Here is a 17,721-nt window from a genome sequence, read left to right on the forward strand (position 1 = left end):
AGTGATTAAAAAGGAAAAATGATAAATACAAATGTAGAAGTCTCTACACTACTTACGTTTTAAATATAAATGGGATGGAAAGTGATCAAACTGATCAGGTACAGATGATTTTGAGGATGGACTCAAAAGATTTTCCTTGCTCTTCAAAAAGAAATCTACTGTGTCCAGCTGACGATTTTCTATTCCTGCCTGAGGTGGGAGAAAATCAGAAAAAAATTACAATAGGAAAAAAAATTGGGATACAGATTTTTTAAACTTTACAACTTAATGTACTTACACAAAGAGACACAGACTATCTTTTTTTTTTTTTTTTAAGATTTATGTTTATTTATTTATTTATTTTTGGCTGCATCAGGTCTTTAGTTGCAGCACGCGGGATCTTCATTGAGGCATGCAGAATCTTTCATCGCGGCGCACAGGCTCTTTGTTGCAGCGCACCGCCTTCTCTCTAGTTGGGGCGTGCAGGTTTTCTCTCTCTAGTTGTGGTGCGCAGGCTCCAGGGCGCGTGGGCTCTGTAGCTGTGGTGTGCAGGTTCCAGAGCACGTGGGCTCTGTAGTTTGTGGCACACAGGCTCTCTAGTCGAGGCGCGTGAGCTCAGTAGTTGTGGCGTGCGGGCTTAGTTGCCCCGCAGCATGTGGGATCTTAGTTCCCTGACCAGGGATCAAATCCGCGTCCTCTGCATTGGAAGGCAGGTTCTTTACCACTGGACCACCAGGGAAGTCCCCACAAGACTATCTTTATCTTGCAAGAGTACGTGAGTTCTAGTGAGGATTCTGACAATGACCGTATGACTTGGGGCAAGTCTCTGTAACCTTTCTGAACTTCAGTTCTGCTTTAGTTCTACCATTCTGTAATTCTAACACCATTCAGAGCTAGGTACTCAGGGATCACCCTCACAGTTATCATCTATTTTAATTAAAATGTTAAAGCAGTATGATAAAAAGTTAAACTGAAAAAGCAGGCTAAATACAGACTCCCATTTCTAAAATAGGCATCTGAGGAAAGTTTTCTATAAAGAACACGTAAAAATCACAGATTTAAAAATATATATACAGTTGACCCTTGAACAACTCAGGAGTTAGGGACGCTGACCCTCCCGTGCAGTGAAAAACCCATGTATAACTCTACAGTCGTCACTCTGAATCAGAGGTTCCACACCCATGTATTCAACCAACCCTGGATTGTGCAGTACTGTAGTACTCACTATTGGAAAAAAGTCATCATACAAGCGGACCTGCACAGCTCAAACCCATGTTGTTCAAGGGTCAATTACGTGTGTGTGTTTATAAGATATACCTTTAAATGCTCAGTTGAACTGGAAAGAAAGAGAAAAATCCTCAGAGAGTACAAACAAATCCCTGATGACCTAAATAAAGCAGGGGCTGAAAAACAGGGCCCACCAACCAAATTCAACTCCTGTCTGTCTTTGTAAATGAAGTTTTATGGGAACATCCGTTCATTTACCTATTGTCAATGGCTATAATGGCATATCTGAGTATTTGTAACAGAAATCTTCCTGGAAAGCCTAAAATATTTATTCTCTGGTCCTTGACAGAAAAAGTTTCCCATGCCTAGCCTAAAGCACTGTGCCTAAGAATCACCTGGAGAGCTTGTTAAAATGTGGATTGCTGAGCCCATTCCCCAGAGATTCTGGTTCCCTAAGTCTGGGTTGGGGCCTGAGAATTTACATTTCTAATAAATCTGCTGGAGATGGTGATGCTGCTGGTCTGGGGACCACACTGAGAATCAATGGGCTGAAGTTCTGGGTGCTAGGCCAGGCAGGCTAGGTGAGAGGTATTGGTGAAAGTTATGTGTAAAGGAAGAAAAGAGAGGATAAACCTAGGGTCTATGCACAGTGACAATCTCCAAAAGAGGATGAACTAGAAAAATTACTCCACCAGAGGGAGACCATAAACAAACCACGCCTTTGCACTAGGTAGTGAAAGGAAAAACTATACTATGTATGGTTAAATAAGAATATTATTGCTCTTAGGAGATATATGGTAAAGTACTTAGAATGAAAAGTTACAAAGTTTGCAACTTTCAAATAGTTCAGCAAAAATAAGAAGTACACATACAGTTAAAACACGTGGCAGGGCTTCCCTGGTGGCGCAGTGGTTGGGAGTCCGCCGGCCGATGCAGGGGACACGAGTTCGTGCCCCGGTCTGGGAAGATCCCATATGCCGCGGAGCGGCTGGGTCCGTGAGCCATGGCCGCTGAGCCTGCGCGTCCGGAGCCTGCGCTCCGCAGCGGGAGAGGCCACAGCACTGAGAGGCCCGCGTACCGGGGAAAAAAAAAAAAAAAAAAACACGTGGCAAAATGTTAACAGTCGGTAAATGGGAAAGAGGTAAATGGATGCTCATTTTATTATTTTTATAATTTTTCTATAAATTTGAAAATTTTCAAAATAACACATTTAAAAATAATGACCAAATAGTAATTCTGGAAATTAAAAAAATAAAAATTGAAACTAGATACTCAGTGGATGTATTTAATACCAGATTAGATATAGCTGAAAAGAGAAGTAATGAGCTGAAAGAGTGATATAAAGGAATTATCCAAAGACATGAGTTAAGAGAGGTTAAGAGAAACTGAGGAAAGTATGAAAATTCTAACTACTTCTGACTGAAGTACCATTGTGACGACTGGAAAACGCACATTCAATTTTCACACACATGGAACATTTATGAAACTGAGTACTTACTAGGCTATACCTGAGTCTCAACAAATTCACTTGTTTGTATGTGGGGGGAGACTAAGGCCAAAACAATGCTGTAATACCACATCATCCTAATTAAACTCACTACACGGACACACTATGTATAAAGACAGAGGCTTTACAGTCACACTGCCTGGGTTCAAACCCTGGTGCTACTGCTTAGTGTCCAAGTATATCTGTATTAGAATTCACAACCTCTCTGTGTTCCCTCACCTATAAAATGGAAATAATAAACAATATTTATCTATAGATAAGAAAATTAATGAGCTAGCATCTGACTATTAACATTAATATTTAGGAAAAATAACTATAGGAAATAACCTAAGAGTAAACACTACTCCTTCTGAATAATAGATTTGTAAGAGACTAATTTTCTTTTTTCTCCTATTCTCAAATTTTCTACAATAAATATTTTGTAGTATATAAAGGTAAGTTTTTCAACAAATGGTGCTGGACTATTGAATATCCACATGCAAAAGAATGAGGTTGGGTCCCTTCCACTGACCATACATAAAAATTAATCAAAATGCATAAAAGACCTAAACGTAAGAGCTAAAACTATAAAACTCTTATAAGAGTAAATCTTCATGACCTCAGAATAGGCACTCATTTCTTAGATATGACACCAAAAGCCCAAGTGACCAAAAAAAAAAAAAACCCAAAAAACAAAAAAAAAGGTAAACTAACTTCATCAAAATTAAAAACTTTTGTGTTTCAAAGGACACCATCAAGAAGGTGAAAAGACAACCCACACACAGAACAGGAGAAAATATTTACAAATCATATATCTCATAAAGGTCTAGAATATAGAAAGAACTCTCAGAATTCAAAAATAAAAACAAATAACTCAATTACAAAATGAACAAAGGATTTAAGTAGACATTTCTCCAAAGAGATACACACATGGCCAATAAACATTTGAAAACATGTTCAACACATTAGTCATTAGGAAATGCAAGTCAAAACCACAATGAGATACCACTTCACTTTGACTTCAGAGCTAGTAGGATGGCTATGATAATAAAAAATTGGACAATAACAAGTTTTGGTGAGAATGGAGAGCTACAGGAACTTCCATACATTGCTGGTGGGAATGTAAAATAGTGTAACCACTGTGAAACTGTGAAAACAGTTTGGTGGTTCTTCAGAAAGTTAAATGACTTCATAATTCCACTGCCAGGTATATACCCAAGAGAAATAAACACACATGATGACACAAAAACTAGTACACCACCTTTCATAGCAGGATAATCCCTAACAGCCAAAAAGGAAAAACCAACTAAATGTCCATCGACTGATGAATGGATAAAAAACATCTGCTTTATCCACATAATGGAATGTTATTCAGCCATAAAAATGAATGAAGTACTGACACATGCTACATGGATGAGCCTTGAAAACATGCCAAATGAAAGCCAGTCATGAAAGGCCACATTTTTTATAATTCCATTTATATGAAATCGTCAGAATAGGCAAATCCAGAGACAGAAACAAGATTAAGTGTTTGGAAATTAGGGTTTGTGAGGAATTGGGAGTGACTGCCAATGGGTATGCTGTTTCTCTTTGGGGTGATGAAAATGTTATGGAATTAGACAGGATGGTTGTATAACTCTGAATATACTAAAACCCACTGAATTGTACATTAGATAGGTGAATTTTATGGTATGTAAACTATATCTCAATAAAGTTGCCACTAAAAAAAGTCTGGTACATAACATTATTAACTTCCAGTTTTCGACCTTGCTGGGCTGTGTGGTACAGTAGAAAGTGCCCTGATTTTGATTCTAGACCCTGCCTTATTAGTATGGCTATGGGCCACTCAGTCAACCCTTTTGAGCCTTACGTTTTTCATCTGTAAAATGAAATGAATAAAAACTACCCAACCCGTCCCATGTGGTTATTTTAACACAATTTAGAGAATGCATAAAAAAGACTGTTTGTGAACTATAAAATGTTACATAAATTCAGGTATGTCACTACCACAGCTGGATTAGAGGATTAGGGGCTACAGAGTAGGAATAAGAGATCACTCCTGCTCGAGCTTTCCATAGCTTGTTTCCACTTCATTTATTCTCATCAGCTTATTGTTGCCTCCAACTCTTGTAACTTTTTTTTCTTAAATAGTGTTTATTATAATCTTTTATCTTTTAAAGCCAAAAAGGGTAAACTGCTAAGCAAAATTAGGGTAACAAAACAGCCAAAACTAAGCAAATGGATGGGTAGAGGCTACAGATCCTTTGCCGCTAGGTTAAATGAATCTCCGAAATTGTTAGTCAAGTAACGGTAGATGACAGAAAATAACCAAGCAAAGTTCTACAGACGTTTAATTCTGTTACCTCTAGCGCATGTATGGGGATGGAGCACCTCCCCCAACCATTGAGATGGCAAAGAGAGTCCACAGTGCTGGCACTTCCATGGATCATTAGCCTATTTAAAAATTCCTCTTGAGTCAAACCAAACAAAATCAGAGACAGTCCATCTTCTAGAAGAAAAACAAGTTAGCTTTAATAAATTATTAGGAGTTAGGTTTCAGGATTATGACAGGAATTTCTAATTACTCAATACTTCAGCACTGTAATTACAAACAGGTTTACTGGGTACTAGTAACTAATGCCCTTAGGTAATAAATTCATACTTTTTCGAAGAATGTTATTTTTTAAAACAGTAACTGCAAGACAAATGCTCATAAGGACAATGCATCCTATGAAATGACACTGAATCTCTCTTTTCTACATTGTACTATATGGCACAATCAATACCTGGAACCTTTAACTATTTACTGAGATGTCACATTTCTGGTTTACTAAAATAAAACAATAGCATGCTCTTGACACAAAGAAATACATGATTACCAAAACTGAGATAATGAAGAAGAAACACACGGTTAGTTCAATGAGAACACTCAGTAGTTTTACAGGAGGTTATGGCATAAATGCTGAATCAATGTATATCTGACACACCAAACCCAAATGCCTACGGGACCAAACAGGTGGGGAGAAGAAGTGCAAGAAAACCTAACCTGAAAGAAACTAACCCATCTAAGAGCACTGAAATTTGGCTCCAATCCATAAACTACTATGAGAGATGAGGGGCAGTGTGGCAGAGCTTTCAATTTTTCAGTAACAACTGAAATTCCAGATTTCGTGTGAAACCCTCTAATTTTACATGTTTATAATAAATAGAATCTTTTTTAAAATGCCTAGGTAGAGCTTCCCTGGTAGCGCAGTGGTTGAGAGTCCACCTGCCAATGCAGGGGACGCGGGTTTGTGCCCCGGTCCAGGAAGATCCCACATGCCACGGAGCAGCTGGGCCCGTGAGCCATGGCCGCTGAGCCTGCGCATCCGGAGCCTGTGCTCCGCAACAGGAGAGGCCACAACAGTGAGAGGCCCACGTATCGCAAAAAAAAAAAAAAAAAAAAAGCCTAGGTAGTGTAGGCCAAACAAAATGAATCTGAGTTCATGCATGGCCCATGAGCTAACAGCTTGCATCCTTTGCCTGTACAGACTGAAGTCTCATGAATGACTCGCTGGGTTAAAATCAACCTTTCTTACTCTTAAACTCTTCCTGACTCAGTCCTAGCATTTAGCTGAGCAGAAATAACCTTAATTAAAAATCAAACACGTGGGCTTCTCTGGTGGTGCAGTGGTTGAGAGTCCGCCTGCCGATGCAGGGGACACGGGTTCGTGCCCCGGTCTGGGAAGATCCCACATGCCGCGGAGCGGCTGGGCCCGTGAGCCATGGCCGCTGAGCCTGCGCGCTCAGAGCCTGTGCTCCACAACGGGAGAGGCCACAACAGTGAGAGGCCCGCGTACCACAAAAAAAAAAAAAAAAAAAAAATCAAACACATGAGACATTACTGAAAGCAACACCAAATTTTCTCCATCAAAGCCTAGGCTTAGAGGAGTAGGCACCACCACCACCCAGGCAGCAGAAGTAAAATAGATAAGAGAGCACCTCTCAGCATGGATTTCAACCTGATACAAGACATTCTCACCTGTCAAAACAAGGCACAGTTGCTGGTCTCCACCACTGTCTACAGGAATACACTTCTTGCCCAGCGAAACACACTGCATGCTCTGGGTCTCCAAATCCCACAGGACAATGGTACAGCCCGTCCTTTCAACTGCCCAAGTAAACAGCGCAGTGAAGCCTGTCACAGACATACATGTAAGCTCAAGGGGTTCCTCCTGTTCACTGATGTGTATTCTTTTCCATGATCTTCCTGAATCACTGGTCTTGGCAGGACCTTTCTGTGGAAAACTATACTGGCTGCACATTACATCCTGTGGAGTGAAGGCCCAGTTTGGCACACTGGTACTGTGGTTACCAGATTCAGGGGGCTCCAAATGCAAAATATCCTGGAACCACGGAGCACAACAGGTACCTTCCAGCTTGGAGTTCTTTATTGTTTCATTCAGTGATGACAGCTGGGCTTTCCAAGACCTGGAAGATAGGGCAGAACTTACATCTGTGACAGTGAAAGGCACAAAGTAAAGCAGTAAACCAAGCAAAGATGCACTTAGGAAAATAAAAGTGTCTACCTCTGTAAAGACTTTTAGTGAAAAGGTACAGTGTCAGCATGACAAAAAATGGAAATAATAAAGTAAATCCAAAAAGGAGGTTTCTGTACCGATCAACTTGGAAGGAAAACTTGGTCAGTTTCATGTTGTAGTCAGAATTAACAGGATCATCTTCATCTATCCCCTTAGGGCCTTCAATAGGAATGTCTTCTAGTGTTCTTTCACATAGTAGGTGTCCTGGGTATTGCCTATGTTTTAAAAACAATAGTCATGGTAAAAAAAACTGATGATCAAACAAAATCTGTGTTATTATTGCTCCTGTTAAAAATGGAAGGGCGGTGGGGGTGGGGGTGGGGGAACTTCCCTGGTGGTCCAGTGGTTAAGAATCCACCTTCCAATGCAGGGGATGCGGGTTTGATCCTTGGTCAGGGAACTAAGATCCCACATATTGCGGGGTGACTATGCCCGCACGCCACAACTAGAGAGCCTGCGTGCTGCAACTACAGAGCCCATGCGCTCTGGAGCCTGAGCGCCACAACTACAGAGCCTATGTGCGCTGGAGCCTGTGCGCCACAACTAGAGAGAAGCCTGCACGCTGCAACTAAGACCCAAACGCAGCCAAAAATAAAATATATATTTTTTTAAAAATGGAAGGGGGTATGGGATGGAGGTGTTACAGAGTAGAAAGAGTATAGACGATAAGTTTCCCTGACCCAGACTCCTTACCTCCATTGCTTAAGGCAGATTGATAAAGTCAACCTTAAAAGTCTGACCCACCTGTAACTATGTGTGAAGATAGATGTCAACTAGATTGATTGTGGTGATCATTTCACAATATACCCATATATATGTTGTGTATATGAAACTAATATAATGTTTATGTCAATTAAAAAAAATTTGACCCTTAAGGGAAGTTAGCTTTATGTAGAGATAAAAGCATGGATTATCTGCTACATTGTAGATGTTGTGCTAAACACTTTACCTAAACTAAGGTATTGGAGCCTTTCAACAACCCTATGAGGTAAATAGAAGCCAGTTTTGTAGATACAGAAAGTAAGGCTCAAACAGTGGAGCTGAATGTGAACCAGGTGAATGTGACCGTAAGCCCAGGTTTTTAATCACTCACCATACCACCACCACCACAAATTAAGACTTGGGCTGAGACCCGGGGAATACATAAAAGCTAGGAAAGCAAAGTATGAGTGCAGGTGTGGATGGAGAGTGTATGTGGAAAGAGGGCTGTCACGTTGCAGAAGCACAAAGAAGGCTACGGTGGTTAAAGCATAGTGAATGAGAAGCAAGGTGGTGTGAGATGAGGCTGGAGAGCTTGGCAGGAGCCAGATGGGGTCAGGTTTTATGGGCTACTAAGGATTCTTAGCTTCTATCTTGGGGTGAGGGGGGCGCGGGAAGAAGCTAAATAAGGGTTTTATGCAGAGAAGCCATATGATCAGACACAGAAGAGTAGCTGTGGGGAGAATGGGATGCATGTAAACTCCCTGAACACTTAAATTATTAACCCTTTCAACAATTTGAAGGTAACAGCTTGATATACATTTGTCAAGGAGATGGTGTTAGAGAAGTCAGGGTGACAGTGAGAAAACATGATCCATGGAGAAGGTAGTTCCCGCACCAACAAAAGATACATACCCTGCCCCAGATGTTCATACCTAGCTATACTCTGATAAGACATGCATTGTAACACCACCACTCTGGCTACTCCGTAGATGATGGATTTGAGGGGGGAAGAACAGATATGGGGAGACCAATTACGAGGCTGGTAAGCTAGTTCAGGTAAGCGATGATAGCAGAATAGATCACAGTGATGACAGAGGAGTTAAGACAACTGGGCAGATTCAAGACACACTCAGGAGCTAGAATGGCTAGGACCTGGTGATTAGCTGGATGTGGATCTAATACTTAAAAGAGGCTAAAGATCTAGAAAAGAGAGGAAACAGAAAATGGTCCCTGAGAAGGAGGGAAAGAATGGGGTCCAGAGTACACACAGAAGGACTGGCCTTCATAGGAGGAGGGAATCTCTCCATTGTAACAGGACGGAAGATGGAGAAGACGAGTGCAGGTAAGTGGGTTTGCAATTTAATGTGAGAAACTGAAGGAGTTCCCATTAGATGGGTTCTACTTCCTTTATAAAGTTGGAGGTAAAGTCATCTAAGAACAGTTGGGGGTAAAGAGATGAATAAAGGTTTGAGGAAAATGGAGGTTTAAAACGTTGTAAAGAATGGACTCATGGGCTTCCCTGGTGGCGCAGTGGTTGAGAGTCCGCCTGCCGATGCAGGGGACACGGGTTCATGCCCCGGTCCGGGAAGATCCCACATGCCACGGAGCGGCTGGGCCTGTGAGCCATGGCCGCTGAGCCTGCGCGTTCAGAGCCTGTGCTCCGCAACGGGAGAGGCCACAACGGTGAGAGGCCCACGTACCGCAAAAAAAAAAAAAAGAAGAATGGACTCGTGAAAAGTCATTGTAAAATTTCCAGGCAACATGAGAGACCACAGAAGACAGTGAATGTGAACTTATAGTGGTATCAATTTTCCTCTGTGGTTTTCTCACAAGTGCTCAGTTGCTTGAGTGCAGGGAACGAGAAGAGAGAACAAAAAAAAAAAAAGATTTGTCAGATCAAGTGCTACCACAGGGCAGGAGCAAGAGTTTAGGGCTCATTCAAGAAAGTGACTGAAATGACAGGTCACGGAATCTATGCTGTAAAGGGAGGGCAGTGAAGACAGAGGGGGCTCCTGTCTTCACTTGGGAAGTCAGCATATTAGAAATTCCAATGAGGTCAGATGAGAGAAGTGGGGGTACTTGAGTAAGCAAGCTGTACAATCTGGCAAGTCGTGCTCAGAGTGGGATGTGTAGAAGAGTGATTTGTGGGAGGAGCTGTTTCATATAATGACAAAGCCCAGGGTATGACTATGGGAATGGACAGCTAAGGTAAACTGGAAGGAAAAGTCATTGACAGTGAATTGAATGAACAAACCATGAGGAGCTTACATGGAGCTTACAAACTCTGTAGGAAACACAAAAAATTAGAGAAATAATACAAGACTATACACAATTAAGTGCTAAACTGTAGCTCAAAGCAAAAGTGCTACAGAAGTCCAAGGGAGAGAAAAATTATAAAATGAGTAGAAATTTACAAGTGGAAGGGATTTTAGTAAGGAATGACTTCATTAAAGAGGTGGATCTCAAAGCATGAATAGGACTTGATAAAATGAAAAGGGGTGGCTGACTTTTTGTATGGCAGGAAAGAACAACTAGGGTCAGGAGGCAGGGATGGTAAAAAAAAAAAACACTGTTAGGTTTCAGAGTACACTTAGAAAATAAACATGCAGTCAACTTCCTCAAGAAATTATACTAATTAAAGAGCACTCATGTAAATAACTAACAAATAGCGATCACTCATTTAGTTGGACAGGACAGATCCCTAAATTGACTATAGGGAACAGAACAGCAGCTCTTCACTGGCTGATGTTACAGTGGCTGAGTTCAATGAAATTTGTTCAAAGGGATGTGCCTGGTGCCCACTTCAGTGTTCTTCTCTTGGGGTGCTGCCAAAACATCTGGAGGAACAGAACCCTACACTCAAGGATCAGAGTAGCTGAGTGGGCGTTCCTTCCCCCCTCACCTGTCAAATTATTTTCCAAGGAAGTTGATTAGAAGGTTAACTCTACACGTACAGGATATATTTTAGTCAGTGAAAATGGCCTACTGATACACAAGCACACAGTCTGAAAATGTGATAATCATCCCTGCTCAAAGATTAAAAAAAAAAAAGTATTAAAAGGCCATTGAAAACAAATGAAAAACTCACAGTAGTAAGAAGTTCTGGCTGATATGTGAAGATGAAATTAACCCTTTTTTGTAATCCAGACAATGAGCAATAAACCCATCAAAGTGCATTCCCAATTACTCAAGGATATGTTTATTTCATTCATATTAAGTTAGGACCAAAAATCCTAACAGTTTGAAATGTCCCTTAATACTGAAAGTCATAAATGTGGATTACCCTACTTGCAAGTTTCAATAAACAGGGTGGTGTGTGTGTGTGTGTATGTGTGTGTGTGTGTATGCACATTCACATACACACATATTCCTTTCAAACATTATAAAATCAGAAGCAATTAGAATTTCTAAATCAAAAAGCTACGTAAAGAAATACTCAATTTTCACTAATATATTTAGGAAGTGTGTGGGCCCTCAAAAGGAAGCACCTGAGGAAATCCTAAAATGGAGAAAGCACAGTTAATACATCTTGTCAAAGTCCTTAAATGAAAAGTGATCCCCTAGGCAGCCAGGACCCTAACCCACGTAAGACACAATTCTAACACAGGGTAAATCCCATTTTTCTTCTACTCTAGTATTGAGAAGTGAGTAGATAATGTATAACAGCTAAGGGCTTTTAAAATTGTGCTTGGTTACTTTTCATTTATGATCATATAAGCCATATATAATAATAATAAACATAAATCAAAATCAAACTTGGATATGTATCCAGAAATAAAAAGGTAGCCAGTGGTCACTTGTACATACTTTTATATAGTAACAAGCTCACTAGGTAGTAGCTAGAACGTGATCAAGCAAATAGAAGGAAAAAACTGGTTAAAAGAATAAAAAGAAGCTAACAAGTACATTTTTAACCTCTTATGGCTCTAATTATTTACCTGAAATCAGAGAAGGAAGTAATCTACATACCTGAAATACAAATTTAAGTTAAGAGCAATTGCAGTGTTGGAGGAGCTGACAATCACTACAACATCTAGGTCTTGAGACACTTTCAATGAAGTAAAGGAAGAACTCTTGGCTGGCTCTTGTTGCTGCTCATTATACATATCTTCTTGAGGAAGTGCCAAATCCACATGAGCTACATGTCTACCATCCACAGTGTCAAAAATGTCTTCGAGTTAGAGTTAAAGAAAACGTCAGTCTTAAGTATGCCTAACCATTTAAAACACAGGACGAAATAAGAGTTATAGACTTCACTGCTCCAACCTTGTAGGAATAATAATAGAAGGAAGACGGACACTAAAAATCCCATCATATTAACCAGGTGACTATGAAGTCGGGGAACCAATAAACAACCTGATAGAGAGTTCACTCAACAATACTTGTTGAATCTCCACTCTGTGCCAGGCCCTGAGACAGCAATAATATTTTCCACTAGTGTTCTACAACAGTGCTGTCCAAAAGAAACAACGCGAGGCACATTTGTCACTGTAAATTTTCTAGCAGCCTTATTAAAAAAGTAAAAAGAAACCAGTGAACCTAATTTTAAGAACGCGTCATTTAACCTAGTATATCCAAAATATCATCTCTATATGTAATCAATATTAAAAAATTGAGATATTTTACATCTTTTTCACATAAGTGTTCAACCCTAGTTATTTTATACTTATAGCACATCTCAATTTGGACAATTAAATTTTCACTGGAAATATCTGGTCTGTATTTAGACTTCAAAAATTTATATTTAAGAACTTGGAACAGCCAGAGTTGTTCCAAACATACTCAAGAGTTCTCCAATAACTCAATCAAGTATCAGACTTTAAATCTAAAGTAATTAAATACAATTAAGAATTCAGTTCCTCAGTCACACTAGCCAAAAAATTTCAAGTGTTCCACAGCCACGTATGCCTACTGCCTACCACGTCGGACAGCTCAGTTCTGTAACCTGGCAGCAAAAATGAGGTTAATCCAATATTCTATAACAATTTTTACAAAATAAATTTTAACACAGGCTATGATACATGTAAAATAGAAAAATTACTTCTTTAATGCAGAAATGAAAGTTCCAAAAACACATAACGGGTCGTTCTTCAAATAATCTTCAAAATAATTTTGCTGGTGACCTATGAATCTGCTAAAGACAGAAAATCTGTGATAGTTTTCCAAAAACAAATTTCAAACAGTTATGCAAACCATTTGATTCCCTAATATGATGGAACCATCAGAGACGATAAGAGATAGGTTATATTCACACATGAAAATGTGTGTATCATATCATAAGCAGTCATCTAAATCTCTCCTGGAACAAGCACAAAGTAGATATTTAATAAGTATATTTTAAATAAATGGGTAATGCAGAACATACACAATTTTAAAACAACATAAATAAGTTGGACAAGATGATTATGATTTATAAACTGAAAAATATTTGAATGGAATATAAAGCAATGTAGTTTGAGTATTTTAAGTTCATGAAGATCTTTTTCCCTGAAAGTTTTACTGAAAAATTAATCTTGCTACCTACAGCCCAGTCCCTAAAACTAAAAGCCTATAAAAAGGCTCATTTTTCCAGGTATTCTCCTCCCCCACACATCAACATCTTTACCAACAAGGATACAGATCCAGCCTAAACGACTCAAAACAAAAAGAATTCCTCTGCAGAGCTGTGTGTCAATAATCCTGTCCACTGCCTGTGCAGGCAAGGATAATGTGAAACAGCTGAGTACCCTAATCTCAGCATCTCTTTCAGGAAATATAATGTGCAGGATGATATATTCATTGATGAACAATAATGATGTGTTACTGTGAAATGACAGAATTCTCAAAGATAATAAGGAAATACCTATAAAACAAAAGGATATTACGTCAAACTCACTGGTCACAATTTTACAACTGGTAAATTTGATTCTGTTAACACAAACAGGTAAAACAAAAAAGAATCAGCATTTAACTTAGTCCAACTCTAGACAATTATTGGTCAAACTCACCTAAGCAAGTGGAAGGTAAGTAAGGAACTGAATAAAGATGGCCTACAATGTCTCTGTGCCTTCTGTTTACAGCCAGAGTGTGACAACACACCAGAAGATGATCAAAAAAGCCTACTTACCCATGAGACCAAATAAGAACAATCACAGACTCTTTTTTTAAAAGGAAAAGAAGGAACCTTATAATCAGGGTAGCGAGAATGCAACTGCCTTAAAAATAGAAGCCTGAGTGCTTTGATTTCTGCTCCCTGCAGCCCTCAGGATGGGACATAGCCAACAGGTCTGTAACCAGTCTAGATCAGCACATTATCCAATAGAAATATAATGTCAGTCACAAAAGTGAGCCACACATGTAATTTTAAATTTTCTAGTAGCTGCACTGAAAAAAGAAAACAGGTGAAACTAATTTTATTATATATTATTTACCTCGTATTCAAAATATCATTATCAACATGTAATACAAAAACTATTAGTGAGGTATTTTACTTTTTTAGTACCAAGTCTTCAAATCTGGAATGTATCAACATTTGACATTTAAAGGACATATTAATTGATACTAAGCACATTAAGGGCTTAATAGCCTCATGTGGCTAGTGCCTACTGTACTGGACAAATATCCCTCCCTGACTTCACCTCTATAAGGACTTTTCCTGAAATACATAAAATTACATAGTATACACAAATTCAAACATGCTAAAAGACCACCTGCAAATACTTACTGATAATTTGATCTTCAATGAGCTTTTGCAATGTCTCCTCAGTATAGCTATATGAAATGGTTGCATCACATCTTCCATCTTCCAAATTAAATTCACAGATGAGCAGTGCATTATCTTCACTAAGAGCAAGCAGTCTGGGCTTGTCTGTTGGTGTCCCACTGTTATGAGAGTCCTCCCATACAAACCTAAGGAAAAAGTTTAGACTATTTATTATATTCTATATCCACAATAATACTTACCCACAATGGTGAAGGTAGGACAGAAGAAGTAGAGAACAACTCTTTGGTTCACCTAATAGCATTACTTCTATATACAACCTAAGGGAATGTAAACTGCTCTAGAACTTCCAGTCCCTTCAGGGCAACACAAGAATATAGGAGTCATGTGTGAAAAGGGGGCAAAGATCAAGAAATGGTGGCTGCTTTTTTCCTTCATCCTAAATCTGGACTGATGGTGTGTTTAAAGGAACTGTCATGATCAAGGATATGTTTCAACAACCAAATATGTCTATTATTTATAAGAGGTGGTCTTCACAATTAACAAAATACATTTTGCTAACATAAGTGCTTTGAATAACTTTAAAAAAAGAAAGTGATTATTTGCATTTATAGACTTTGAAGACTCTAAACTGGCATATTATACAAGAACTCTGTCCAACGAAACTTTCCATGAGATGCAAGTACTCTACACATCTGCAAAGTCCAATACAGTAGCCAACAACCTCATGTGGCTACTGAGCACTTGAAATGTGGGTAGTGCAACTGAGGAACTAAATTTTCAATTTAAGTGCAGTTATAGAATATTTAAAGCAGTGTAAAGTCAACATACCAACATGACTAACAAGGATGGAAAGAGGCTAATAATGCTACAGCTTCAAATTAAATAATAAAATTAAGTTACATTAAAAGAGAAAAAAGAGAGCCCCAATGCTGAAAACAATGCAATGGAATGAGATGAGGTTACCATGCTGATAGTTTCATCTTTTAAAAAAAGCTTTTTTTCTATAGAAGTAGTAAGTTTTATATTTAACAACAGTGGACTTGGTGCTACTATGTTATTATTAGAAAAAAACACTGACATTTTATATTTCTGTCTTTATACCTAGAATGATGTTTCATAAACAGCCAATTCCTGACTGTTCACACTGAAATCTGATGTCAAATATGAAAAAGGTTAAACAAATTAAGATATATTTAAAAGGCTGAATACTGTGAAACCAGTAACATCATTAGTACATGGGACTATACTGCCACGTGGAAAGAGAATTTTCAGTGAACATAATATAGAATGTACAGTGATTTCAACAACATACAAAGGACCATACATACTTTGAGAAAAGGAGGAAGCAAATTCTGTACACTATAAACTTGTCCTTATTTTTACCTTACGAATTATTTTAACTGAATTCAACTAAAAAAACTAAAAAGTAGCCCTTCTTGATCCTCCCCCACTAATTTCATGCTATAGCTTACAAAAGCCCCCATTATTTTATGTCTGTTCTGCTTATCTTCTGTGAGGTTCTCTCTCTGCCTCATTCCTTTCCTTATATGGCTGTGTTCATAGGTACTTAATACTGTTGAATCAACTAACTTATGGTAAGGAGGGATTCCTTTTCCTAGCAACTAGAGATCAGGAATAAAGAAGACAAACATAAAACAGGTTAAAACATTCAGTGATTGAACAAACGAATTTCTACTGTGAGGCACTTTTATAGGACCTGGATATTCCACAACTCCTCTGTGGCTACTCAAAAATCGTTAACATTTCTAAAATGTTTTGTTATTAAAGAGTCCAAAGCGTCGGAAGGCACTCTCAAACTTAATGATGTAAACTGTAAGAGTTACATATGTGGAAAGTAATATATGATTGAAATTGTTTCTTTTCTGTCTTCCCAACCATACAACTTCACATGTAAGAACTGTCTTATTACACCTTTTAGGCACTGCTCCTAGGTAACGAACAGAAAGCGCATAATAAGTATTTGTTGAGTGAATACACGAGTAAGTGCGTAGAAAACGCAGGCTCTGTCCTTGAAGGGGGGTGGAGGGGAGGGGAAGCCCAAATGTGAAGGAAACAGCTATCTGTATCAGAGATAAGGAAAAGGTAACAGGATGATTCAAATGAGAGATGATGCCCCTCAGCTGGCATCTTTAACAGATTTAACTGAAGAAAATGGGCGTGGGGCACGGCAAAGTGACGATTAATCAACCTGTGTTAAATGAATTTAAAAAGCGTCCAAACTGGGATTCATTACAGGTTTTCCACGTCCGGAGAGGATCTGGATACTGTCTCCACCCACCCGGAAAGGGAAATGGGTGCAGGGACGCGACAAACCGAGGAAAATGTTCCGAGAAGGAACCGGGCCTGCCTCTGAGGCGTTGCCCTTCACCATCATCCCTCTCCCGCTACCTCCAAGGTAGGAGGGGAGCAGAGGCGCCAGCCAAGCTAAGGCTGCAGACTCCCTCCACAAGGCCAGGCCCGGCCACAGCACTTACTGCCGAAAAGGGCCTTCCAGGCGGCAGCCGCCCCCGCCCCGGCCGCCGGGCGCCAAGGGAAGCACGTGAAGGCTGCCCGCAGCCGTCAGGCTCCCCAGAACCTCCTGCTCCCTGTGCAATTGCGCCCGGGATCCCAGACGCCCTGTTGCCTCGGCGGGGACCGGCACCAACAACACGGGTAGTACCCGCTCCACGGCTTCAGCGCTTCCAGCCCCCTTGTCTGCAGCCATCCCGCTCGCACCGGTCCTTCCGGTCCCTACGGCCCGCTGTGTCCTGCGCGTGCGCAGTGTAGCCGACCCGCTGTAAGCCTCGTGACTCCCGCGGGGAGATATACACTGACGTAGTCTGCCCGGTTAAGTTCTCCGCACCACCCACTCCAGCAAAGCCACAGCTGCCTTTGTTTCTAGCCCACGGTTTGCTGAGAGTTGAGGGCCTCCATTAGCGGCTTAAGGTGGCTGTAGCAGCTGTTCTCACTCTGTAGCATTACCCTTTGCTTTCTTACCCTTGCTGCCTCCTATCTATTGGAGGCCTGTGCCTGCCACTCTTCGC

At 40.0% G+C, this 17,721-nt stretch overlaps 1 protein-coding gene across 1 annotated transcript in view; it reads right to left on the minus strand.

Moving 5' to 3' along the window:
• SPG11 (SPG11 vesicle trafficking associated, spatacsin) overlaps positions 1 to 17,402 on the minus strand; it is a 76,676-nt gene extending 59,274 nt beyond the window's left edge. The window contains exons 1-8 of the mRNA XM_065871715.1: positions 17,173 to 17,402; positions 14,678 to 14,862; positions 13,592 to 13,816; positions 11,944 to 12,145; positions 7,350 to 7,487; positions 6,714 to 7,162; positions 5,056 to 5,201; positions 57 to 189 (exon numbers count right to left, since the gene is read on the minus strand). Of these exons, the coding sequence (XP_065727787.1) occupies positions 57 to 189; positions 5,056 to 5,201; positions 6,714 to 7,162; positions 7,350 to 7,487; positions 11,944 to 12,145; positions 13,592 to 13,816; positions 14,678 to 14,862; positions 17,173 to 17,402 (1,708 nt within the window). The remainder of the gene's footprint in view (positions 1 to 56; positions 190 to 5,055; positions 5,202 to 6,713; positions 7,163 to 7,349; positions 7,488 to 11,943; positions 12,146 to 13,591; positions 13,817 to 14,677; positions 14,863 to 17,172) is intronic.
• Between the last annotated feature and the right edge of the window lie 319 nt (positions 17,403 to 17,721).

The sequence above is a fragment of the Phocoena phocoena genome, chromosome 2 (assembly GCF_963924675.1).
Source record: "Phocoena phocoena chromosome 2, mPhoPho1.1, whole genome shotgun sequence".
Classification (NCBI taxonomy): domain Eukaryota; kingdom Metazoa; phylum Chordata; class Mammalia; order Artiodactyla; family Phocoenidae; genus Phocoena; species Phocoena phocoena.